At 39.8% G+C, this 21,960-nt stretch overlaps 1 protein-coding gene across 3 annotated transcripts in view; it reads left to right on the top strand.

Annotated features, from left to right (window-relative positions):
• Nucleotides 1-1,182: 1,182 nt before the first annotated feature.
• The window catches only part of LRRC28 (leucine rich repeat containing 28), a 155,406-nt gene continuing 134,628 nt past the window's right edge, over nt 1,183-21,960 (top strand). For 2 of the 3 annotated variants that reach the window (XM_025918746.2, XM_025918744.2), the window contains exons 1-3: nt 1,183-1,285; nt 4,868-5,095; nt 19,465-19,505. In XM_025918746.2, coding sequence (XP_025774531.1) covers nt 4,928-5,095; nt 19,465-19,505 — 209 coding nt within the window. In that variant the 5' untranslated portion in view covers nt 1,183-1,285; nt 4,868-4,927. Of the gene's footprint in view, nt 1,286-3,284; nt 3,389-4,867; nt 5,096-19,464; nt 19,506-21,960 lie in introns of all 3 variants that reach the window. The other variant, XM_086711438.1, reaches the window with a different exon arrangement.

The raw sequence follows: 21,960 nt of genomic DNA, 5'->3' as shown, positions 1-21,960 counted from the left end.
GCCAGGTTTAATAAATAGGTAATTGGTAAGTGTTTCATTATAACTCATACCTCGTCTTGGAATAAATGTTACTTTCATTTAGTATAACTTTGCTTTAGAGATTCATCTCTAACAGTAATTAAATAAACCAACAGGAAACTAGTTATAAAGTCAAGGTTGCCTGGCAATGAATCGCTAATAAATTAATCAACATCAAGCTTTTCAAAGAACAATGAATGACAGCAGATTCATGAGAGGAAGTTTAAAAAACCCTTCATTTCAGAAAGTTGCCATGTTAACAAACATCATATTTAAAAAATAAATGTTTTTAAAATGTTCCTTAGCAATGTTTAGAATTATTAGTTACTATTATTATTTTTATTTTTACCAGCATAATGCTTTCTTCCTTTGATGTTATCTTTCCGCGGACATAGGAATTCTCATTTTGAAGAATTATTTGACGGCCTACTCAGTCATTCTAGGAACTGCCATAATATTTAATTTACTAAGCTGTTAGTGTCCCTTTTAGCAACCGTTTCACACAATAGACTTTAGGTATTTCAAGAGCAGAGACTAGGTTACCCACCTCATCTTTGGAACGAACCTGTCAGCGCGCACAGTGAGCCCTTAAATCCCATGCTTAGGCTCACCTCTTGATAACTAACCTTGGCCATATTACATAAACCTTCCAGACATCAGATTTTCATTCGTTAAACGAGTATGATACTAGTACCTGTGTCATGAGACTGCTGTGAGGGTTTAAGGGATTGTGCACAGCTCTTAGAACGCTGCCTGGTACACAATAAGCGCTCGGTGTTACTACTGTTGTTGTAATTCCTTAATGTATACAATGAATAAGTGCACGAGTCCCTGAATGAATGTATGAATGAAAGAACAAATCAGTTATTGGCAAGTCCCTAGGCTGGGAAGGGCTAAGTTGCCCCCCTCAACGAGTAAAGGGAAAAAGTGCCCTCAGCACAGCAAAACCCCAGCCGGAGCCGGAAGTCTAAGTTAAGCTACGGGCGAGGCCAGGCTGGAGGAAGCCGAGCTTTTGGCCAATAGGCACAGCGCTTGAAAAACGAACATCTCGTGCAAGATGTTTTGAAACCGCGAGAACAGGGGAGAATTATCGCGATGTTCCGTCTTCCCTCCCAACTCTCAGGAGCTCGGGTTCCGCCCCGCCCCGTCCCCCCGCCGTCCTCGCCTCGCCCCGCCCACTGCCGTCGGCGCCCCGCCCCTCTCTCCGACCCTCGGTTGGCAGTCCAGCGCCGCCTGCGCCCGGAGCGCTGGCTCCGCCGGCGCCGAGGTGAGTGCGGCCGTCTGTTGCTTCGGGTGGCTCGCGTGCCAAGGGCCCCCTGGCCCGGCTCCCCGGCCAGCACGCTGGATCCGGCAGAAGCGTCCGGGCAGCGGCGAGTGGTCCCTGGCCCGAGCGGGCCCGTCCGGCCTCGGGTCGCCATAGCTGCCGGGCCCTCCCCGCCCTCTATGGCTGCAGAATTCCGATATCGGGTCTGTGAAATCCCTGCCACTGAGCTCGCTGCTTCCAAACTGTAACGACCTTAGTGTTTGGTTAACTCGGGCAAAGCGGCAGGTGTTTTGCCCAAGACTTACTGGGAAAACAGTCTTTTACAAATGCTTTTAATATACAATTTTTAATTCTCTGATTTCCAGTATTAGAAAATTGGAGTGGGTATTCTACTGAATTAAATACGGAAGTCAGTCTGAGGGTCTCCTTTTACACACACCTGCTTAACATGTGTGGATTTTCTTAAGGTGGAAGGATTTGTTTACTTGTTTTAAACAATAATAAAGTGGGTTGGTGTTTACATGTCAGAAAATTTGTGGAGGTACACTTGGCATACCGTTAATATTATTAAGTGTCCCATTTATCGTTAGTAGATTAAGAGGTAGTGAAGGGAATTTGTGGAAGAAATTAACCATCTTGGTAAAGGCTGTATCTTGCCAATGAATGCGTTTTGGAAAACCATTAGCATTTTTATTGGCACCTTTCAGATTTCATTTATGTAGATTTTATCTCCCACACTGCCTTTGTAGCCAGATGTATTTTAGCAGGGTGAAATGATGTTTTAAAGGCAGCCCAATCCCAGCCTTCAGGATTCAGAAGGAAAGCAATTAGGTTACACTGAATTCTTTTATTGGATCTTCATCAGTGAGTGTGGATTTTGGGTGTAGTTTTGCTTTGTAGTCTCACATTTGTATAAGCGTTGGCTACTACTTAAATTTAATAATATGGAAGAAACAGGCTCCATTGAACACTGAAGTGCCTGAAAGGCTATATTGTAAGGCAGTGCACAGACTTTGCAGTCGGTCCACCTGGGTTGGAATTCTGGCAAGTTATTACCCTCTGAGAAACTCAGTTTCCTTATGTATAAAACAGGCTAAATAATGTCTATTGCAATGCGTAGTTGTATGGGTTAGGGCTCTTTATGGTACTTAGCAAGCATTTAGGATGTAGTATCTACAAGATGACCAAAGATTAGAAAGTGAAAAAAAATCTACCTTGCAGTATTACATGCCATTTGAGGGCACCTGCTTTGTGCTAGATATTGTGTCCAGGCGGGTATACAAGAGTGAAGAAAGAGCAAGACGTCTGCCCTCAGGAGCTTCCAGTCGGTTGGCTAGATTGACAATAGATACACCAGTAAATATTTAGATTCCAGATCGTGAGGAGGCCTCCATATAAAAAAAAAAAAAAAAAAAAAAAAAAACAAAACAGGAGAAGAGTGATTTTTACTTTGAAACCCAAAGGTTGATGGGACAGTGCTTTCCAGGCTAAGAGGAGAGGTAGCAACTGGTGTGAAGAGTTGGACTCTTCCAAGAGACTAGGAAAAAAGGACTAGAAAAGCCCAGGAGCTTGGTGAGAAGCCAGGGAAGGGAATATCTTATCTCCAGATAAGGCTGGAGAAGCGAGGTGGGAGGGGGGGCCAGATTATGAGGAGCCCTCAATGCTTGGGAAGAGCTTGATTTTGTTACAAACGTTTGAAGGCTGTGTTTAGTTGATATGTGTGCACTAGGGAGTGAGTTTCCCTGAGAAGGGACCATGGGATTTACATTTTTAAAGGTCCACTGCTAAGTGGTTAATGTGTTAGAAAGTATCTAGAGTGGACACCAGTAATACTCACGGCTCTGGCCGGAGATGAGAGTGGTTTTTGGTTTTGGCTGGTGGAGAGATGTGGATGGACTTGAGATGTATTTCGGAGATGGAAACCACTGGCCTTAAGATAAATTGGAGGTACCAGGTGAATGGCAGGATGGACCCACTCATGACTTAAAGCTTTCCATTTAAGGGATGAAAAACACTGGGGAGAATTCGGATTGCTGATGAAAAGCAAAATGTGTTAAGTTTGCAGCCCTTGTGAGCCATCTAACCTGCTTCCACTTTACTACTTCAGTGAGTAATAACCCAGCAAACTTCTCTTTCGACACAGAATCATCGATTCTGGTTTAGTTCCCTTCTGCTTTGCAGGTCAGAGAATTAAGATGTAGAAAGATGGAATATGTTGTTCAAAGTGACATATGTCTCATAAAAACAGGTTAAGTGTGTAGGTAGAATCAGTATGGGAAGGTTTTGAATTCTTATGTTGCACCAGGGATATTATTGAATATTCCACATTGTCTGCCCTTTTCGATGAAATGGCAAGTGCTTTCATACTAGATAGGAATTGGGAGTTTGGAAATAATAGAAAATTACCAAAAAAGTTACAAAACTCTGCTAATGGAACGCTTATGTTACTGCATTTTGCACTAACTTTGTGTTAAGGCCCAGTGAAAATAGTTTTTCTTAAGAAAAAAATTTTTTTCTTTGAAAGGCACTTTCAGTTAGGGAGTTCCAGAACGGATGCCCAGGAAAATGAGGGTTTTGCACAGAGCTCACTCAGCCTTTTAATGTTTTTGCATTTCCTTAATATCCTTTGGAATCCTGTGAAGAACCCAGTCTTTGAAATCCACTGGACACCCTCATCTCTACCCCAAAGTGGGGAGGGGGGAGTCCTTGCTTTTATCCCTTATGAGCCATTTGACCTTGGACAACATTGTTGAAGCTCTGAGTTTTTTTCCTCTTGTGTTAGTTAAGTGATTGTGAAGTTTGTTTCTGCTCTGTGCCTAGTTGATAAGATGGCAAATGTTATTTCTCTTGCTACCCGGTCACTTTCAGAGCTAGAATGGAATTTAATCTGTTCTGGGTTCTGGGCTTTACCAATAAATTGCTGTCTCCCTTGTATATGTTAGGCAACTGAGGCCTGAAAAGATTGTAAGAAAATAATACAAGGTTCTTATTTCCTAGTGCAGTGTTTCTTCTTTCATTGAAATAATAAAACTGTATATTCCTGGACCTGTTTCTTTACTGCTTCTGATAATCTACAAAGTGAAGAAGGAAAAAAAATAGAGGTAAAAGAAGGAAAAAATTAGGATATAGGACAATATTCTGTACATAGTAAGAAATGAGGAAAGTAAAGCTGTAAGTGGTCTAGATGTTTTGTATGTATTTAGCAATATTTTTGAAACACCTTAAGCTACACATAAAATGAGGTAGCTCAAGAAGGGAATGGGTTTGCTCTATCTGATTTTTAAGCTTTCTTTGGGTGCATGTTATGAAACTAGTCTCTCTTCTATTAGGCATTCCTATCTCAAGTTCAAGAACTAGTTTTTCAGTTAGGACTGTTGCTGCGAAGTGGTACATATTGCTTAAGTAGTGAGAGTATTTAAATAGTTGCTCTCATCTAAATATGTTCAGTTGTTATGAAGGAAAAATATAGGGATCAAATGTGTAACTCTCTCTTTAGTGTCTGCTAATAGCTGTGTGTGCTAACTGGTTTATTTGGCAGTGCTTATGAACACTATCATAATGATTCAATTTTCTTGTTCTCTTTAGAAATGGACCAATTTTGACAAGATGTAGTGCTGCAGTGTGCCTGATGGGATACATTCAGTCATGGCATCTGAACTTTGTAAGACGATCTCTGTGGCAAGGCTGGAAAAGCACAAGAATTTGTTCTTAAATTACAGGAATCTGCACCATTTTCCATTGGAGTTACTGAAAGATGAGGGACTACAGTACTTGGAGAGGCTCTATATGAAAAGGAACTCCCTGACAACCTTGGTACAGTATTATATTGCATTTAAAAAAAATCATTTGTAATGTGGTCCTGACCGAGATCTATTTTACATATCCTAAGACATTCAGACCAGGATGTACATCTCCTCTTGTTATCTCAGCAGGTAGTAAGGATACAAATACAGGGGTTTCTCGTTAGTGGAGAATTCATTATCCAAGTCCCTCCAATATGAGGTTACAGGAAGAGTTGTATAGGAAAGCAAAATATTCACTAATGTGCCAGTCATAGAATTAGTTTACATTCCACAACCCCACTTCACTTACCCTGTGCATCTGTCTTTGCTTTCTTTGTGGGATAGGCTCCTTAGCTGGTTTTCGGATGTTACATACCGAAAAAGTTAAAAAGTAAAGAAGAAGAAGAAGGCCAAGAAAGATGACCTTGAGTTAGAGTCATTTAAAAAGAGATGATCTGAATATTAAAATATATGAAGACAGGCATTTGGGAAACTTCATGTAGCCTTTGTTTTGGGGGAAAAACATAACAAAAAACCCTCCGGAACCAAAAACCCTTTTTTATGATTGCACTGTGGAAATCAAATGATGTTGAATCGGCTCTCATCCAGTTTGTTGGAAAAATTTTTGCCACAGACGCAACATTTGATTCACTGTTTTTACATCCTAGGAATAAGCACATAGTTATTATAACCTTATTTTTTTATTACGTATAGAACTTTATTATATATTTTATTACATATAAGATTTAAAAACACTATTTAAACATTTTTTTTCAAGAGTGTCCTAATGTGACTTCTCATTCCCACTCTTATTGTCAAAATTGATCTCTGTTTTAAATGGATGTGCTTTACGTGGCCTTTTCTGGCTATTACTTAACCTCATTTGAGTCTTACACTTGAACTCTTATTCTTACTCATTTTATGATGTCTTGTTTCTCTGTGAACAGACCTATTTTTCATTCTCTTCTCTAAGAGAAGAGTCTATTTGGACTATCCTAAATATCTGAAAGTATGCCTTACTGGCTTCATTTATATAGAGTGTTTTCCTGAAAAAGTCTTATATAATCTGTGTAAAATACCTCCAGTGAGTGGAAAGCATATGATTTGTTCATTTTTGTCATATCTAAAAGTAAATAGAAATATGTCTTTCATTTTTAGTGTTTGGCGTTTTGGCATATGTGTTATTTTGAGTGCCTAGTTAGATTTTTTTAAATTAGATTTTTCAGTTTCTTATTTTTTTAACATTTATTCATTTTTGAGAGACAGAGATAGAGTGTGAGTGGGTGAGGGGCAGAGAGAGAGGGACACACCACATTTGAAGCAGGCTCCAAGCTCTGAGCTGTCAGCACAGAGCCCGACGCGGGGCTCAAACCCATGAACCATGAGATCATGACCTGAGCTGAAGTTGGACGCTTAACCAACTGAACCACCCAGGCACTCCATAGGTTTTTCAGTTTTAAAACTGTAATTATTTTGGGGAGCCTGGGTGGCTCGGTCAATTAAGTGTTCAACTCTTGATTTCAGCTCAGGTCATGATCTCATTATCCTGAGATTGACCCGCTTTGGGCGCTGCCTGGAGCATGGAGCCTGCTTGGAAGCCTCTCTCCCTCTTTCTCTGCTCCTCCTCTGCTTGTGTTCTCTCGCTCTCTCTCTCTCAATCTCTTTCTCAAAATAAATAAACTTAAAAAAAATTATCTTAATCAAACTTTAATAGTATAGTTATGTTAATCCTTTTGCAAAATCATCATTGCATGATTTACCAAGTATTTCCCTCCTCCCTTTGGGGAACCAGTGTTGTGAGAAATAATTTGTCAAGGATTAAAGCCCAGATTTTCCCATGTTTGTTATTTTTAAAAAAATTTCTTTCATGTCTGTTTATTTTGGGGGGGGGGAGGGGCAGAGAGAGGGAGAGAGAGAATCCCAAGCAGACCCCCGAACTGACAGCGTGGAGCCCAATGTGGGGCTTGATCTCATGAACCATGAGATCATGACCTGAGCTGAGATCAAGAGTCGGATGCTTAACCAACTGAGGCACCCAGGTGTTTTTTCTGTGTTTGTTATTGATGTACTAGGAGAAAACTGTGAGTGGATTACTTCTTAACTGTTAGTCACAGTCTACTGGAGTATAGTTTGTTCAAAGAAATTGATCTTTGTTTATGAAAGTTATAGTGAGCTTTTGGTTTTGTGTGGTTTCTCAGCTAAAGTTTTCCCTTTATGAAAATACTAGGTATCTGCTATACAGTTGTAACCGATATTCATAATGGCTCATAAGCATACATTTCAAATTCATGCTCTGCCACCTTTTTGTTGATCAGAGATTAACTTGTTGCATATGTTTATGATAGGTGTATGTATTTTATTCGAATGCTTTCTAATGAGCTAGAACATTTGATTCATGTGTATCAGAGAGCTTTTAAACTGTAAAGTGCTATGCAGATATCAGGGTGTAGGAATCATAGCAGCCATCCCATTCCTTTACGGTGCTGGATATAAGACACCTAGTATATACACCTAGTATATACACCTAGTATAGTTTAGGAATGACTTACTGCGTAGGTTTTGAAAGCAGATGAAATAGTACTTATCCTAGAGTGCTCTAAACTAGTGACTTCAGGCTTTTAGAATGTTTGCTGGTGTTCTTGATACAGTGTATTTCCTAAAGGGGATTTAGTATGTGGATTTTTTTTTTTTTTTGAGAGAGAGCATGGGGGAGGGGTGCCAAGGGTGGGTGGAAAGGAGACAGATCTTAAGCAGGCTCCACACTCTGTGTAGAGCTCGACATGGGGTTCCATCTTGCAACCGTGAGATCGTGACTTGAGCCGAAATCAAGAGTCAGACACTTCACCAACTGAGCCACCCAGGTGCCCCTAGTATGTGGAATTTGACTCACAACTACGATACTGACCAACGGGGAAAAGAAAAACATTGGAAACATGATTTAACACATATGGGTTAATTGGCCTTTTTTTTTTTAAAGGAAGCTTGGGAATCTGCCAATAATTTGCATTTTCACATTGTTTTATTTTTTTTTAATTAACACTTTATTGTGTTTAAATCTTTTCTCCTCAACATTATCCCTTTCCCTTCTCTCCCCTCACCATATGAGCCTTTCTGTGAGAAGAGAAGTCATTAATGTACCGTCTCTGCCCTTCTTCCTTTCCTCATCAAGGGGCTTGGTATAGCAGAGTGGTTTATATTTTGTAGGATGATTGTTAAATGCTCAGAATTTGAGGAATGCCATATTAAAACTAAAACACACAAAAAAGCCTTTTTTATATATTTAATAGAATAAAATTTTCATATTTTAAATCCAAAAATGATACATGCTCTAATATTAGTGACCATATAGGAACATATGGAAAGTAGTTGTGTCTCCATCCAGTTTTTGAAAAAAAATTTTTTTTTACATTTATTCATTTTTGAGAGAGAGACAGAATACAAGTGAGGGACGGTCAGACAGAGAGGGAGACACAGAATCTGAAGCAGGCTCCAGGCTCTGAGCTGTCAGCACAGAACCTGATGCAGGGCTCGAGCTCACGGAGTGTGAGATCATGACCTGAGCCGAAGTCGGATGCTTAACCGACTGAGCCACCCAGGCGCCCCTATAATTATTTTAAATGCAGTTCAAGAATTGTTAAATCTCACCTTTGTGGTAGTTAGAAGACAAGAGAATAGGAGATACAAGTTCTGTGTTTGTCGTGTGATGGGTATTCACATAGTTATTGAATAAGTAAATAAATACATGAATATAAAGTAGATTAATATAAGGACTCTCATGTAGGTATAAGAGTTCCAGACTGAGTGCCTCTGAAAGCAGGGACTCTGTCTTAAATTCTGTATCCTCATGCCTGGCCTACTGCCCAACATTTGTAGGACACATAATCTAATTCTATGTTGCAGGACTGTAGAAGACTTTTTAAAGAAGATGCTATCTGCATTGACACTGAAGAGTGACTTTGACAGGAGGTTAGGAGGAAAAGTATTCATTCAACATGTCTTTACTGAGCACTTACTATGTGCCTAGTACTCTTCAAGTCACTGACTTGGAACAAATTCTTATTCTCATGGAATTTTCATTTGTTGACATCCCAAGCTGAAGAGAGAGTATGAACTAAGACTCAGTGGCAGGAAGTTCAGGGGACAAGTGTAGGCGCCTATTTTGCCTAGAGCAATGTTGTGTTTTGTTTTTATTTTTTTTATTGTGTTCTTCAGAGCCTGAGGGTTCCTAAAAAGGGCTGAGGTGGAGAATTATGGGAAAACTGAGCAGTAGTGTGTCTCCTCTGCAGTCAGAGCAGCTGTCCTTTTGTTTGCTCATATATTGGTGCTCTTTACACAAAACCCCACGTGGGTGGGATGTGTAGATCTAATAAATGTTTGCAAATCCCTTTTAGCAGAACCATTTACTCAGAAAGTTTGATGAGTAACATAGATGTAACTGGGAATTATTCTTATTTAGGGGAGGGGATAGGCAGGATTCTTGCTCAGTCCACACCTCCTTCCCTTCTAAGGAACTGTGTGTCTAGGAAACCACAGAGTAGAATAGAAAGTCACTAACTTAGCACAGCTGACATGAGAATTCTGCATTCTACCAGGCAAGGCCATCTGCTTGGGGAGTGGAGATTTGCAGAGAATGCAGGCTTGAAGTTGTGAAGAATCACATGGCACTTTGGCCAGAGAAAGGTAACAGGATTGTTGGCATTGTTCAGCAAGCTGTTGGTCGCCAGGCTTAATGGTGGAACTGTGTGCCTTGTTTAGGGGAGTTTCTCCTGCAACACTCAGCTGAGGTATGAAGAAGGTGTGCTGTTGTATTCTTGAAGGCTTAGGTGTTTTCCAGGTGGATACAATACAGTGCAGAAGGACTAAGGGGATTTAGTAATTTGTCAGGAGGGATTGGGACATGGATGATGGAATATGGAACGTGAGCTGGATTGGAGGCAAAGAAAGAAAGGAGGAGTGCATGAATAGGGAGAATGGAGAGGGGCCAAAGGATCCACTGACATTGAAGAATTGTATTAGGCATGATTGAGTAAGCCATCTAGGGGGATGGGACATGTGGTTCTGGAGAGAGACTGCAGGTGTAGAGAAGTTTCAGGTGAAGGCCGGATAGGAGTGTGCCGGATGAAGGGGGCTAAGGTGAATCCTACCCCCATTCTCCCTCAGTTCTGCACCAGTAGCTGGAATCAGATTTCTAAGAGTTGGAGAAGGAATATAGCTCGGAAGCAGCAATCACCAGCTCTCACCCCTAACCCGGACGTTCATGGAGGAAGGGAATTAGCAGGGGAAGCATTTAAGGACTGCAGTCACAGAAAGGGGCTGTTTCAGTGTTTAGTAGCAAAACATAATATTAGGAGATAACAGACCCAGGTTCTATGTGCTACACCTCTTTGGACCTCAGTTTCTTCATTTACAAAATAAAAGGCCAGGTGGGGAAGAAATCCCAACCAGGAAGTGAAATCCCTTAACGGATCTGCCAACTTCTCTTAATGAGACTAGCAGGCAGGAGGTTTTCCTGGGGACATGGAATAGTGACCTACCCAAATACTAACGGAGCTCTCACCAGTTACCAGTTTGTTTGTGAATATGAATGGACAAGAAAAGACATCTAAGTTTTAATGAAAGAGGAGAGTTTGGCTTATGTCTGAGCAGTAAGAGCAGCTGGATCTTGATGAAGCAATTAATCTGTGCTACAAGAGAGAACCTCACTTAAAAGTGATATCCTGCTGGGATTGACGGGAAGCAGAGGTCTGTTCATCACATTCCCAAATTGGGATGGGGCATAAGGCACGGAAGTGTTTCCTTTCCTGTGGACCCAGGAGAAAATATTCTTGACCTTCCCCATAAAATATAAACAGGCAAATAAATAATAAAAGAATACAGATAGTCCAAACACAAAAAGGTGTTTAACTTCCAATGGAAGGTAAAACATCGATCATCCTTTCCTACTAGATTGGCAAAGACTAATAAATACCTAGTGTTGAAGATTATTAATGCTTGATGTGGAAGACAATGAGAAGATGCTCTCACACACTATCAGATGGAGTAGACTGGGCTGAGTACTTTTGGTGGCTGGTTTGAGCACATCGGTCGGCATTTTGAAAGAGTATGCGTCTGAATCGGTATTTTTCACCTGTAAGAATTTACACAGCAGAAAAAAAAATATCAAGTGAACATTTGTGAATATGTCAAATGAACATGTCAAGTGAACAGGATGGTCGTCAAAACGTTGGATGCAATGAAACATTAAGAAAACCTAAATATTCATCAGTCTGGGATTGGTTAAAATCTGATAGCAGCTAACATCTTTTGTAACATCATTTGTAACATCATAGCAGTAAGTTACAAGCACTGTCTTAAGCAATTTACATGTATTAAATTAATTAACTAATAAATTAATCTAAGACAATCCTGTGAAGTAGGCATTATTATTATCCCTACTTTATAGATAAATAAACTGACATTAAAAAGCGCATCAATCAAACTTAACAGTGATTAGAGCTGTAGGTTGAGGGAAGGCAAGAGAGTGGGGGTGGGAGCTGGAAGAGAAAGAACCTTACCTAAGGATGCAGAGTACAAGGGAAAGGTTCTGTGAAGTTTGGTTTATGTTTTTTCACTGAATACTTACTAGTTTTACAATTAAAAATTAAAATAAGATTGTTGGCATAGAGTACTGTTAAGATCTTAGCTAGCTCTCAAGTTGTGTTAATCAGTGAGTCTACATATTTTGATTTACAGTGATGACGATGCCTGCGTTTATGCTGCATCGACAGCTTCTGCAGCTGGTGGCAGGGTTGAGGGTGAAAGGGGCTGATGTCTGGGAAAGTAACATAGCTATGCCCTCCACCCCCTTTGAATTTGGTTAAGAGTAGGATCTGGATTAAATGAACATCACAGAACCTTGAAGGGAAAACAAAGAAATAGTAAAAGAGTGTCGTGCCATCAAGTGTGGCAGAAAAATTTGGGAGAGGGAGTTAAGTTTTGTTTTTGTTTCTTTGATTCACTTTGAATTCCAACATAAGGGGCTTCTTGTTATTTCTTAAATGGAATGTGTGGAAATGATACGTCAAGTAGTAAAGTGTTCAGATGCTCTGTTTGTGTTTTAATGCTGATGTGTAGTATGTGATGTAGTTCTGCAAAAACACAGATTATAAATGTATCCTGTCTCAGTAATACACACATGCCTGAAGAGTAGGAGTTTTGTTATAAACCAAAGCTGCTTTTCCTACTGAATTTTCAGATTTCACAGTTTGCCCCCTGATCCTTACTGGTTGATTGACAGTAGTTCCCTGTCAAATAGGTAACAAAGTATTTGAAATAGTTTAGAAAATGAATGTCTGACCCCTAATTTCATTCTGTTTCTTGAATCACAGAATTTCAAAGCTAGATGGAGCTTTATAGGCAGTTTAGGCGATTTTTCTTTTTGGGGAAAGTAAGCTTAGAAGAAGTTAATGGACGTGTCCAAAGTCACTTTTGTGGCCAGCTAGAGCATGTACCGGGTCTCCTCATTTGTCACCTAGTCGGTCTTTTGTTTTAATTCTGCAAGTATTGGGGCGCCTGGGTGGCGCAGTCGGTTAAGCGTCCGACTTCAACCAGGTCACGATCTCACGGTCCGTGAGTTCGAGCCCCGCGTCGGGCTCTGGGCTGATGGCTCAGAGCCTGGAGCCTGTTTCCGATTCTGTGTCTCCCTCTCTCTCTGCCCCTCGCCCGTTCATGCTCTGTCTCTCTCTGTCCCAAAAATAAATAAACGTTGAGAAAAAAAAAAAATTAATTCTGCAAGTATTTACTGATGACCTTTTTCTGGCCTGGCACCATATAGTTAAAATGTAACCACATTTATCTGTTTCAGAGCAATGAGGTGTTCCCCTTTAAGTGAGTTCTCCTAGTTACCTCTGTGACGTTTACCTCTGAGATCTACTGTGTAACTTTTCCTGATAGAAATGTTTTTAAAACTTGTATCTCTCTGTACTTTCTTAAAATATAGGGAACATGATTTAGCCTACCCTTTGTGATTTGTAGTTTCTGCCTTGGGAGTTAGGAAGGGAGGGTTTAGAACGAGGTGGCAGGGAGAGACGTTTTTCCCTTACACCAGACCATATCCTTGGACACTGGAAGGGCTCTGTTTGCCAGCAGAAGGCTCAAAAGCCATTGTTATGTATGTGTTTCCACAAGTTGAAATTCATTTTCAAGCATGCACTATACTAAAATGAGCCACCTGTACCTTAAAAATGAGATGCCAGTTTCTAAATGTTAGCCCCATCAGATCAGTCAACAAATACATATGTGAGTGAGGTACCTGAAGTATAATACATTGAGCTTTGGAATATGCTCCCCACTCATAATGAACAATTATGTCATACATCGTCTTTTTTTTTTTTTTTTAATATTTATTCATTTTTGAAAGACAGCACAAGCGGGGTGGGGCAGAGAGAGAGGGGGACATAGAATCTGAAGCAGGCTCCAGACTCTGAGCTGTCAGCACAGAGCCCGACGTGGGGCTTGAACTCATGAACCACGAGATCATGACCTGAGCCAAAGTCGACACTTAACCGACTGAGCCACCCAGGTGCCCCATCGTCTTTTTTTTAAATGCTTATTTATTTTGAGAGAGAGAGAGAGAGAGAGCAGACGTGCACTTGAGTATGTTGTGATGGTTTGTAACTGAAGTGCCTTTTTTCCTTCAGTACCAAAACTTCATTAACTTTTTTAAATTAAAAAATAATAAAAATAATTTTTGAGGTGAAGTTTATGTAATGTAAATCAACCATTTTAGAGTGAACAATTCAGTGGTGTTTGGTACATTCATAGTGTTGCACAACCAGTGCCTTTGTCTCGTTCCAGACATTTCCATCACTCTGGAGTAAAACCCCTCACCCATTAAGCAACTTCTCCCCATTCCCCTCCACACTTCAGCCCTGGCGACCGCCAATCTGTGTTCTGTCTTTATGGATTTATCTCTTATGGATAGTTCATATAAATGGGATTATTCACTATGTGCCCTTTTGCGTCCGGCTTCTTTTCACTTAGAGTGTTCTCAAACTTCCTCCAAGTTGTAGTGTGCATCAGTTCATAACTTTTGTGGCTCAATAAGATTCCGTTGTGTGTGCATGCCACAGTTTGTTCGCCCATTCATCCATTGATTGACATTTGGGCTCTTTCACCTTTTTGCTCTTGTGAACAGTGCAGCTATGAATATGGTTTACATTTAAATGTTTGAGTACCTATTTTTAATTATTTTGGGTATATACCTACCTAGGTGTGGAATTGTGGGGTTATAGGGTAGCTCTGCCTTTTTGAGGAACTCCCAGAATGGCTGAACCACTTCACCAGCAAGGTATAAGGATTCCAAGTTTCTCCACATCTCCCCAACACTTGTTATTTTCCAGTTGTTTTTTTTTTTTTTTAATTTTTTTTTCAACGTTTTTTATTTATTTTTTTTTGGGACAGAGAGAGACAGAGCATGAACGGGGGAGGGGCAGAGAGAGAGGGAGACACAGAATCGGAAACAGGCTCCAGGCTCCGAGCCATCAGCCCAGAGCCTGACGTGGGGCTCGAACTCACGGACCACGAGATAGTGACCTGGCTGAAGTCGGACGCTTAACCGACTGCGCCACCCAGGCGCCCCTCCAGTTGTTTTTTTAAATATTGTTATTATAATAGGTGTGAAGTGACACCTCGTTATGGTTTTGATTTGCATTTCCCTAATGCTAATGATGTTGAGCATGTTTTCATGTGCTTGTTGGCCATTTGCATATATTTACAGAGTATTCAAATTCTTTGCCCATTTTTAAATTGGGTTGTTTGGGGGGTTTTTTGGTAAGAGTTCTTTATATACTCTGGATGCTAGACCCTGAGCAGATACATGGTTTACAAATATTTTCTCCCATTTTACATGTTGTCTTCACTGTCTTGTAATTCATTTTCTTGTAATATCCTTTGATGCACAAAAGTTTTTAATTTTGGTGAAGCCCAGTGTATCTGTTTTTTCTGTTGTTCTTCATGCTTTTGGTGTCATATCTGTGAATCCATTGCCAAATCCACAATGATAAAGATTCACTTCTGTCTATTTTTCCATGAGTTTTACAGTTTCAGCTGTTCTATTTAAGTCGTTGGTCCATTTTTAGTTAATTTTTGTGTGTAGTGTCAGAGGTCCAACTTCATTCCATCTTTCATAACTGCTATAAGAACTTAAATACATTTAATTCATGACTTCTTTGAAATGTGTTTTTAGAAGTCAGAAATGGAGCAGGTTTTGCCGAACCCTGAATCATAGCGGTTTGCAACAGCACAATTACTTCTTTACTCACACTGTCATGACTCTCTTATTGCTTGGGGACTCTGGTTAATGGGGTCCAAAGTCAGGGATGGAGACTGACAAAGCTTGCATCACGTGGAGGTCACTGTGAACTTTCTGAGCTTTTATGTAACTTTTTGTATTTCACTTCAAAATTTTATTTTTATTTTTTTCATTTAAAAAAAGTTAATTAGGGGCACCTGGGTGGCTCAGCTCAGGTCATCATCTCACAGTCCTTGATGGAGCCCATCATTGGGCTCTGCCCTGGGTGTGGGGGCTGCTTGGGATTCTCACCTTCTCTCTCTGCCCACCCCCCCCCCCCACCTCCCAAAATAAATTTTTTTTTTTTAAGTTTAGTTGTGGGACTAAAGGGGGAAAAAAAAACATTTCATTCACAAACTGTTACAATACACACAACAAGCTTCGCGGTGTTTGTAAAGACACATTTCAAAGTCGTGAATTAGATGCGTTTTAGTTCTCACAGCTCAGGCTCTTGAAGGCTACCACTTCAACATAATTCCACTGAGCAGAGTAAGTCACTTAGCCACATCCAGCTCGAAGAGACAGATGCAGTCCTACCAGGTGCCCAGCCAGAGAAGAGGAAGAAGCAGGTGGCTCACAGTGCCTACCAGGGCACATCACTCAGCACAGTGTTTGCAACATATTTGAACTATTTGTTCCAAGATACACGATTTAAAAACGTTCGCATGTAAGGAGGTAGGCAGTTTTCCTTAAAAGGGTGTAGTAAAACATCATTGATTCAAAATCAGAGGTAAATATTATACTTAAATGTGCTTGCTGAAGGTTACTTTTACATTCCCCGTAAAGAAGAGTTGTTCAGCTAAGTGCAATGTGGGATTTAATGCAGAGAATTTTGGCTTAATTTAGAAAACATTTGTAACTAGTTTAACAGAAAGTAATTCAGTGATGCTTACCAGTAGGTGTCAGCCACAGCCCGTGCAGTGGGCTGCTCATTTGTCAGGCTGGTTGGGCCTGTACTAATTAATAAGGGTTCGGGTTTTTCCCCACCCGTGTTGTAATGAACTGCAATTTTCTTAAGGTCACCTTGCTTATTTTTAAATAAAAACACAGTGTATCTAACCGTTAATAAAGATATGGTAATGCACCATTAGCAGTAGAAACATTATTCAGTGCTTAATTGTGTGTGAAGCTGTGTATCTCAAAAGAGCTAACCAGTTTCTCATGGGATAATTAGAATGCTGTTGGATGGCACGAAATCGTCATCTGGAAAAAATGATCGCAGGTCAAGATATGATACTGATTGTAGCAGATAAAATAGATGAGTCTTTTTTCTGGATAAGTTTTTCCTTTTTAGAGGACCAGCTATTATTAAGCCTCTTACTGCCCCCTTCCCTCATCCTTCCATCCCTAGTTGCCTAGTTGCCTAGGAAGCTTTGTATGTATGCCCATAAATGGAAATGCATATTCTCCTTAAAAGAGAAGATACCCATACTAAAAGAAACATTTTGAGGATTTCTGCAGATCCAAGAGTAACATCTGAGGAAAGACTTGTCATGAAGGACTTCATTGCATATATTGATATCAAAACATGTGGGAAAAAAAAAAAAGAATCACAGCATTCAGCATTTGAAAACTAAATATAAGTGACTTTATCAAAAATGGGTACTCAGTAAATGCTTCATTGTTCTCATAACTATTTGTATTTAATATTTGGTTATCATAAAAGGACAAGGATATATGTGTATATAAGCAGTTTTGGATGCTGTGGCTAAGTATTTAAATTCATCAGTATGCCAACTTAAAGTGGTAATATCATTTCCTTGTTTAAACCAGTGGATTTCTATTGTGTTCAGAATTTTTAAAAAGTTTTCCCATTTTATAAAATATAAGTTCTAGTGGTCTGTTCCAGGCCACTCTGCGAAGTCATTATAAACCTTCATACCCTATGGCCCAGGCATATCACACTAATGGTGTTTCTCTTACTGTTTAGAACCCAAATTGGATGTAATATGATTGATTACTCAATTATGTAGCAGTTTATGTGCATACCACATTATTGAATATAATGGTTTTCAATTATATGAGACCTAACATGTTCACTGTTAAAAATTCAAATGATACTAACATAGAGTGAAGAATAGAGAGCACCCCTGATCCTTTTCCTAATGATGATCATTGTTACTTGGTTTCTGTCTGAAAAATTAGTTTGTTGCAAATACAAAACCTTCTAGTCCTCAACACCTATTAACACAATTGTTTTTATAACAGGATTTTCGAAAGTGTAAGATCTGTTCAGGAGTAGTGTTCGGGAGTTACAGCAAAATAGATTGTATTTGCAATTTCCCAGACACACCTCCCTGCCTCACATTTTCCTGTGTTGCTTCTTGTGCCTAGAAAGCTGACCAGAACCCTTCCTCTCTGCCCCATAGCAACCTCTGATAATTTATATTTGTCTTTAGGACTCAAGCTACACCTAATTACTTCTAAAAAAACGATTACTGATTCTTTGTTATTGATACCTAGCTTACCTACAGTATGTTTGGGTGTAGAATAAATATATATCTATTACTCCTGACTCAGTGTGCTCCTTCAGTCTTAACAACTCCTGTCTTTGTGTTTGTGTGAATTTGACCTGGGTGGCGGGGAGGGGGGAGAGGGAGGGAGAGAGAGAGAGAGATGCAGGCTGGCTTTCAGTTGCTTAGAGGAGGCTTTTCCTTTTGCCTCTGGCAGAGAGAAGCCCACTTGCAATCTGGGAATGGGATTTCTGGGATTCTTTTTGTGGAAGGGCCAATCCTTCCAAAATCGGGACTGGGTAAGGCACCTAGATCGTTCCCAGCCTGTCTTTCCAGTGGCCTGTTCCCTACCCCTGCCACACCCCACGCCCCCGGACCACCTGAGCCCCAGGACCACTATGTCCTGAGCTTAGTTAGGTCTGGCTTTCTGGCACCTGGGGATTTCCCTTATTTATTTAGTTTTTCCGAGGCACACAAATTGGGAGTTTGGGGGTGAGTATTAGTTTGCTGGGGCTGTTGTAACAGATTACACAGGATAGGGGGCTTAAAAGAACAGAAATGTATTCTCACTGTTCTGAAGGCCGGAAGTCCGAAATTAAGATGTGGGCAGGGTTGGCTCCTTCTCAGGACTCCAAGGGAGAATCTGTTACTGTTTCCTTGGTTCTGGTGGTTGCCAGTGATCCTTGATGGTCCTTGGCTGTGTCACTCCAGTATCTGGCTCTGTTGTCAGATGGCATCCTCCCCTCTGTGTATGTCTGTTAAGAACAGTGTAACAACTTCTGTGGCCCTTTCTCAGAAAGACACTGATTTTATTTATTTATGTATTTATTTATGTATTTATTTATTTACTTAAAGTTATTTATTTTTTATTTTTTAATTTAATTTTTTATTTTTTAAAATTTACATCCAAATCAGCATATAGTGAAACAATGATTTCAGGAGTAGATTCCTTAATGCCCCTGACCCATTTAGCCCATCCCCCCTCCCACAACCCCTCCAGCAGCCCTCAGTTCTCCATATTTATGAGTCTCTTCTATTCTGTCCCCTTCCCTGTTTTTATATTATTTTTGTTTTCCTTCCCTCATAGTCATCTGTTTTGTCTCTTAAAGTCCTCATATGAGTGAAGTCATAGGATTTTTGTCTTTCTGTGACTAATTTCACTTAGCATAATACCCTCCAGTTCCATCCACGTAGTTGCAAATGTATTTATTTATTTTTGAGAGAGAGAGAGAGAGAGAGCAAGCAAGGGAGGGGCAGAGAGAGATGCAAACGGAATTCCAAGCAGGCTCTGCACTGTCAGAGCCCAACGCACTGCTCAAACCCGCGAAACTGCTAGATAATGACCTGAGCCGAAATCAAGAGTTGGGCATTAACCCACTTGAGCCACCCAGGTGCCCCAAGACACTGATTTTAAGCGTTCAAATTTATACATTTAAACTGTAGTATGGGCCATGGAAGCATAAAACCCAGACGTGCTGATTTATTATTTATGCATTATTTCCTTCAGATTTACACTGCCCCCCCCCCCACCAAAGATAATACTCTGTGTTTAAGCTCATTAGAACTGTTTGTACATTTCTCAAAGATAAAATTTAATTCTGAGTTTTTAATTTTCAGCCAGAAAACCTTGCTCAGAAGCTTCCAAACCTTGTGGAACTGTGAGTCTGTTTATTCATATTTTTATACACAACAAGAATGAAAATACTTTTAAGTTATTTGAAATAATAGGACATACAATTTTAATGTATTCATTTATTATATTTTGGTGTCATGGTCATAGAGGTAGACCTGAAGTTCTGCTAACCCCAATAGTATTTTAAAGTATTTTACCATTTAAATTTGTGTTTTAAATGTTTCACCTCAAGGTAGTAAAGATAATGAAAGATACTTTCACCCACCCCCCACCCCCCCACCCCTGGGTACAGCCTCTTTGTCACAGAATCCTTCTGGATAGTCAGTATAATTGGGAAGATTTATTATTGTTACTACATGTGATACTTGATATAAATAGTCCAATGGTATAAAAGGTTTAACACACAGAGGAAAAGCCTATTTCTCTGTGTCCTCCACACTGCATTTGTTTTTTTAATTCTTTTGACAATTACCTCCATAATGCTAAATAATATGTTTACACCTTCGTTTTCTGGTGCATCAACTTTAAGTCTCTATTGACTTACCCGTAAGGAAGATACTTAGAACCTTATATTTCCCTTGCTTTCCAGCTCCCTGCTAATTTTGTTGAAGGAGGAGTTTGCACTGCTGTTTTTTGTTCTCTTAATTATTTGGCAAAATTTTCAGGAGGTAAAGGAAAACTAACTTTATACCTCCATCTTTTTTTTTTTTTTAATTTTTTTTTTTTCAACGTTTATTTATTTTTGGGACAGAGAGAGACAGAGCATGAACGGGCGAGGGGCAGAGAGAGAGGGAGACACAGAATCGGAAACAGGCTCCAGGCTCTGAGCCATCAGCCCAGAGCCCGATGCGGGGCTCGAACTCACGGACTGCGAGATCGTGACCTGGCTGAAGTCGGACGCTTAACCGACTGCGCCACCCAGGCGCCCCTATACCTCCATCTTTAATCTGGGAGTCTGTCATTTCCTGTCTCCCCACCGCCCCATCCTTTTATTTTGAAAAATTTCAAACTAACAGAAAAGTTGAAAGCATAATACAGTGAACACCCATATACACTTCACTTAAATTTAACCAGTTAACATTTTGCCACATTGGCTTTCTCTTTCTGTCTCCTACAGTCTTCCTCCCTTCTTCCCTTTCCAGCTCTCACACGCACACACACACAAATTACAGACATTATGATACTTTACTACTAAATATATCAGTATGTATCTCCTAATAATAAGGGCAGTATTGCACATAATTATACTGTTATCACACTTTAAAAGTAATATTAACTCAGTAATATCATCTAATATGCATTTCATATTTTAATTGCCCTAATCCCTCCCGTCCCCAATGTCTTTAAAGTATTGTGCAGATTTGTCTGATTTTTTTCCTCTTGATTAGATTCAGTTTAATCATCTTTGGTAATGTTCTACCCCATTTGCTTTGTCAAGTTTTTAATTTCATTCTCTTTATATATGTGTGTGTGTGTGTGTGTGTGTGTGTGTGTGTGTATATATATATATATATATACATATGCATATTTTTTGAAAGCCTTTGAGAGTGTTGCATACATCATTTTTTTTTTTTTTTACCTCTAAATAGTTCAGTGTATATTTCCAAGAAAGATGTCTTAACATTATTTTAGGTCTATTTTTTGTTTTTATAGGTTCTTTATAGTTTCCTTCATATAGGTTTTGAACATTTCTAAAATATATTTCTAAACATTTAATATATAATTTTTTGCTAGTGTAAATGAATTTTCTTTTTTTTTTAATTTTTTTTTTTAACGTTTATTTATTTTTGAGACAGAGAGAGACAGCATGAACGGGGGAGGGGCAGAGAGAGAGGGAGACACAGAATCAGAAGCAGGCTCCAGGCTCTGAGCCATCAGCCCAGAGCCCGACGCAGGGCTCGAACTCACGGACCGTGAGATCGTGACCCGGGCTGAAGTCGGACGCTTAACCGACTGAGCGAGCCACCCAGGCGCCCCTGTAAATGAATTTTCTGTTAGCTCTTCTAAGCAGTTATTTTTTCAATATATGACCACTGTTGGTTTTAGTATGTTAACTTTATATCCTGCTACCTTGCTAAAATCTTATTGAATTAGTTTTATCATTGATCCCTCAAGGTTTTTCAGGAATACTCTCATGTCTGAAAATACAGATAGTGTTGTTTCTTTTTTTCTAAATCTTAATGCCTTTTATTTATTTTCTCTAGTCTATGTGCTTGCTTCGGCAGCACATATACTATTTTCTCTAGTCTAACTGCATTGGCTAGTCCCTCCAGAACAGTGTGAAATTGTACTTGAGATAATGGGCATCCTTGTTTTGTTTCTGACCTTAGTGGGAATGCCTCCAGGGTTGCCCCATAAGAAAGATGCTGACTTTACAATTAATGTGTGTATGTTCTATTGTGTTAAGTAAATACCCATTTGTATTAATAATCTATTGCTGCTTAACAAATTACCCCAGAATGTAGTGACTTAAACTGTAG

Source organism: Puma concolor, chromosome B3 (genome assembly GCF_028749965.1).
Source record: "Puma concolor isolate L17-30 chromosome B3, mPumCon1.1.hap2, whole genome shotgun sequence".
NCBI lineage: Eukaryota > Metazoa > Chordata > Mammalia > Carnivora > Felidae > Puma > Puma concolor.
Note: the sequence above shows the minus strand (reverse complement) of the source record. Positions and strands in the feature narration are given on the sequence as shown.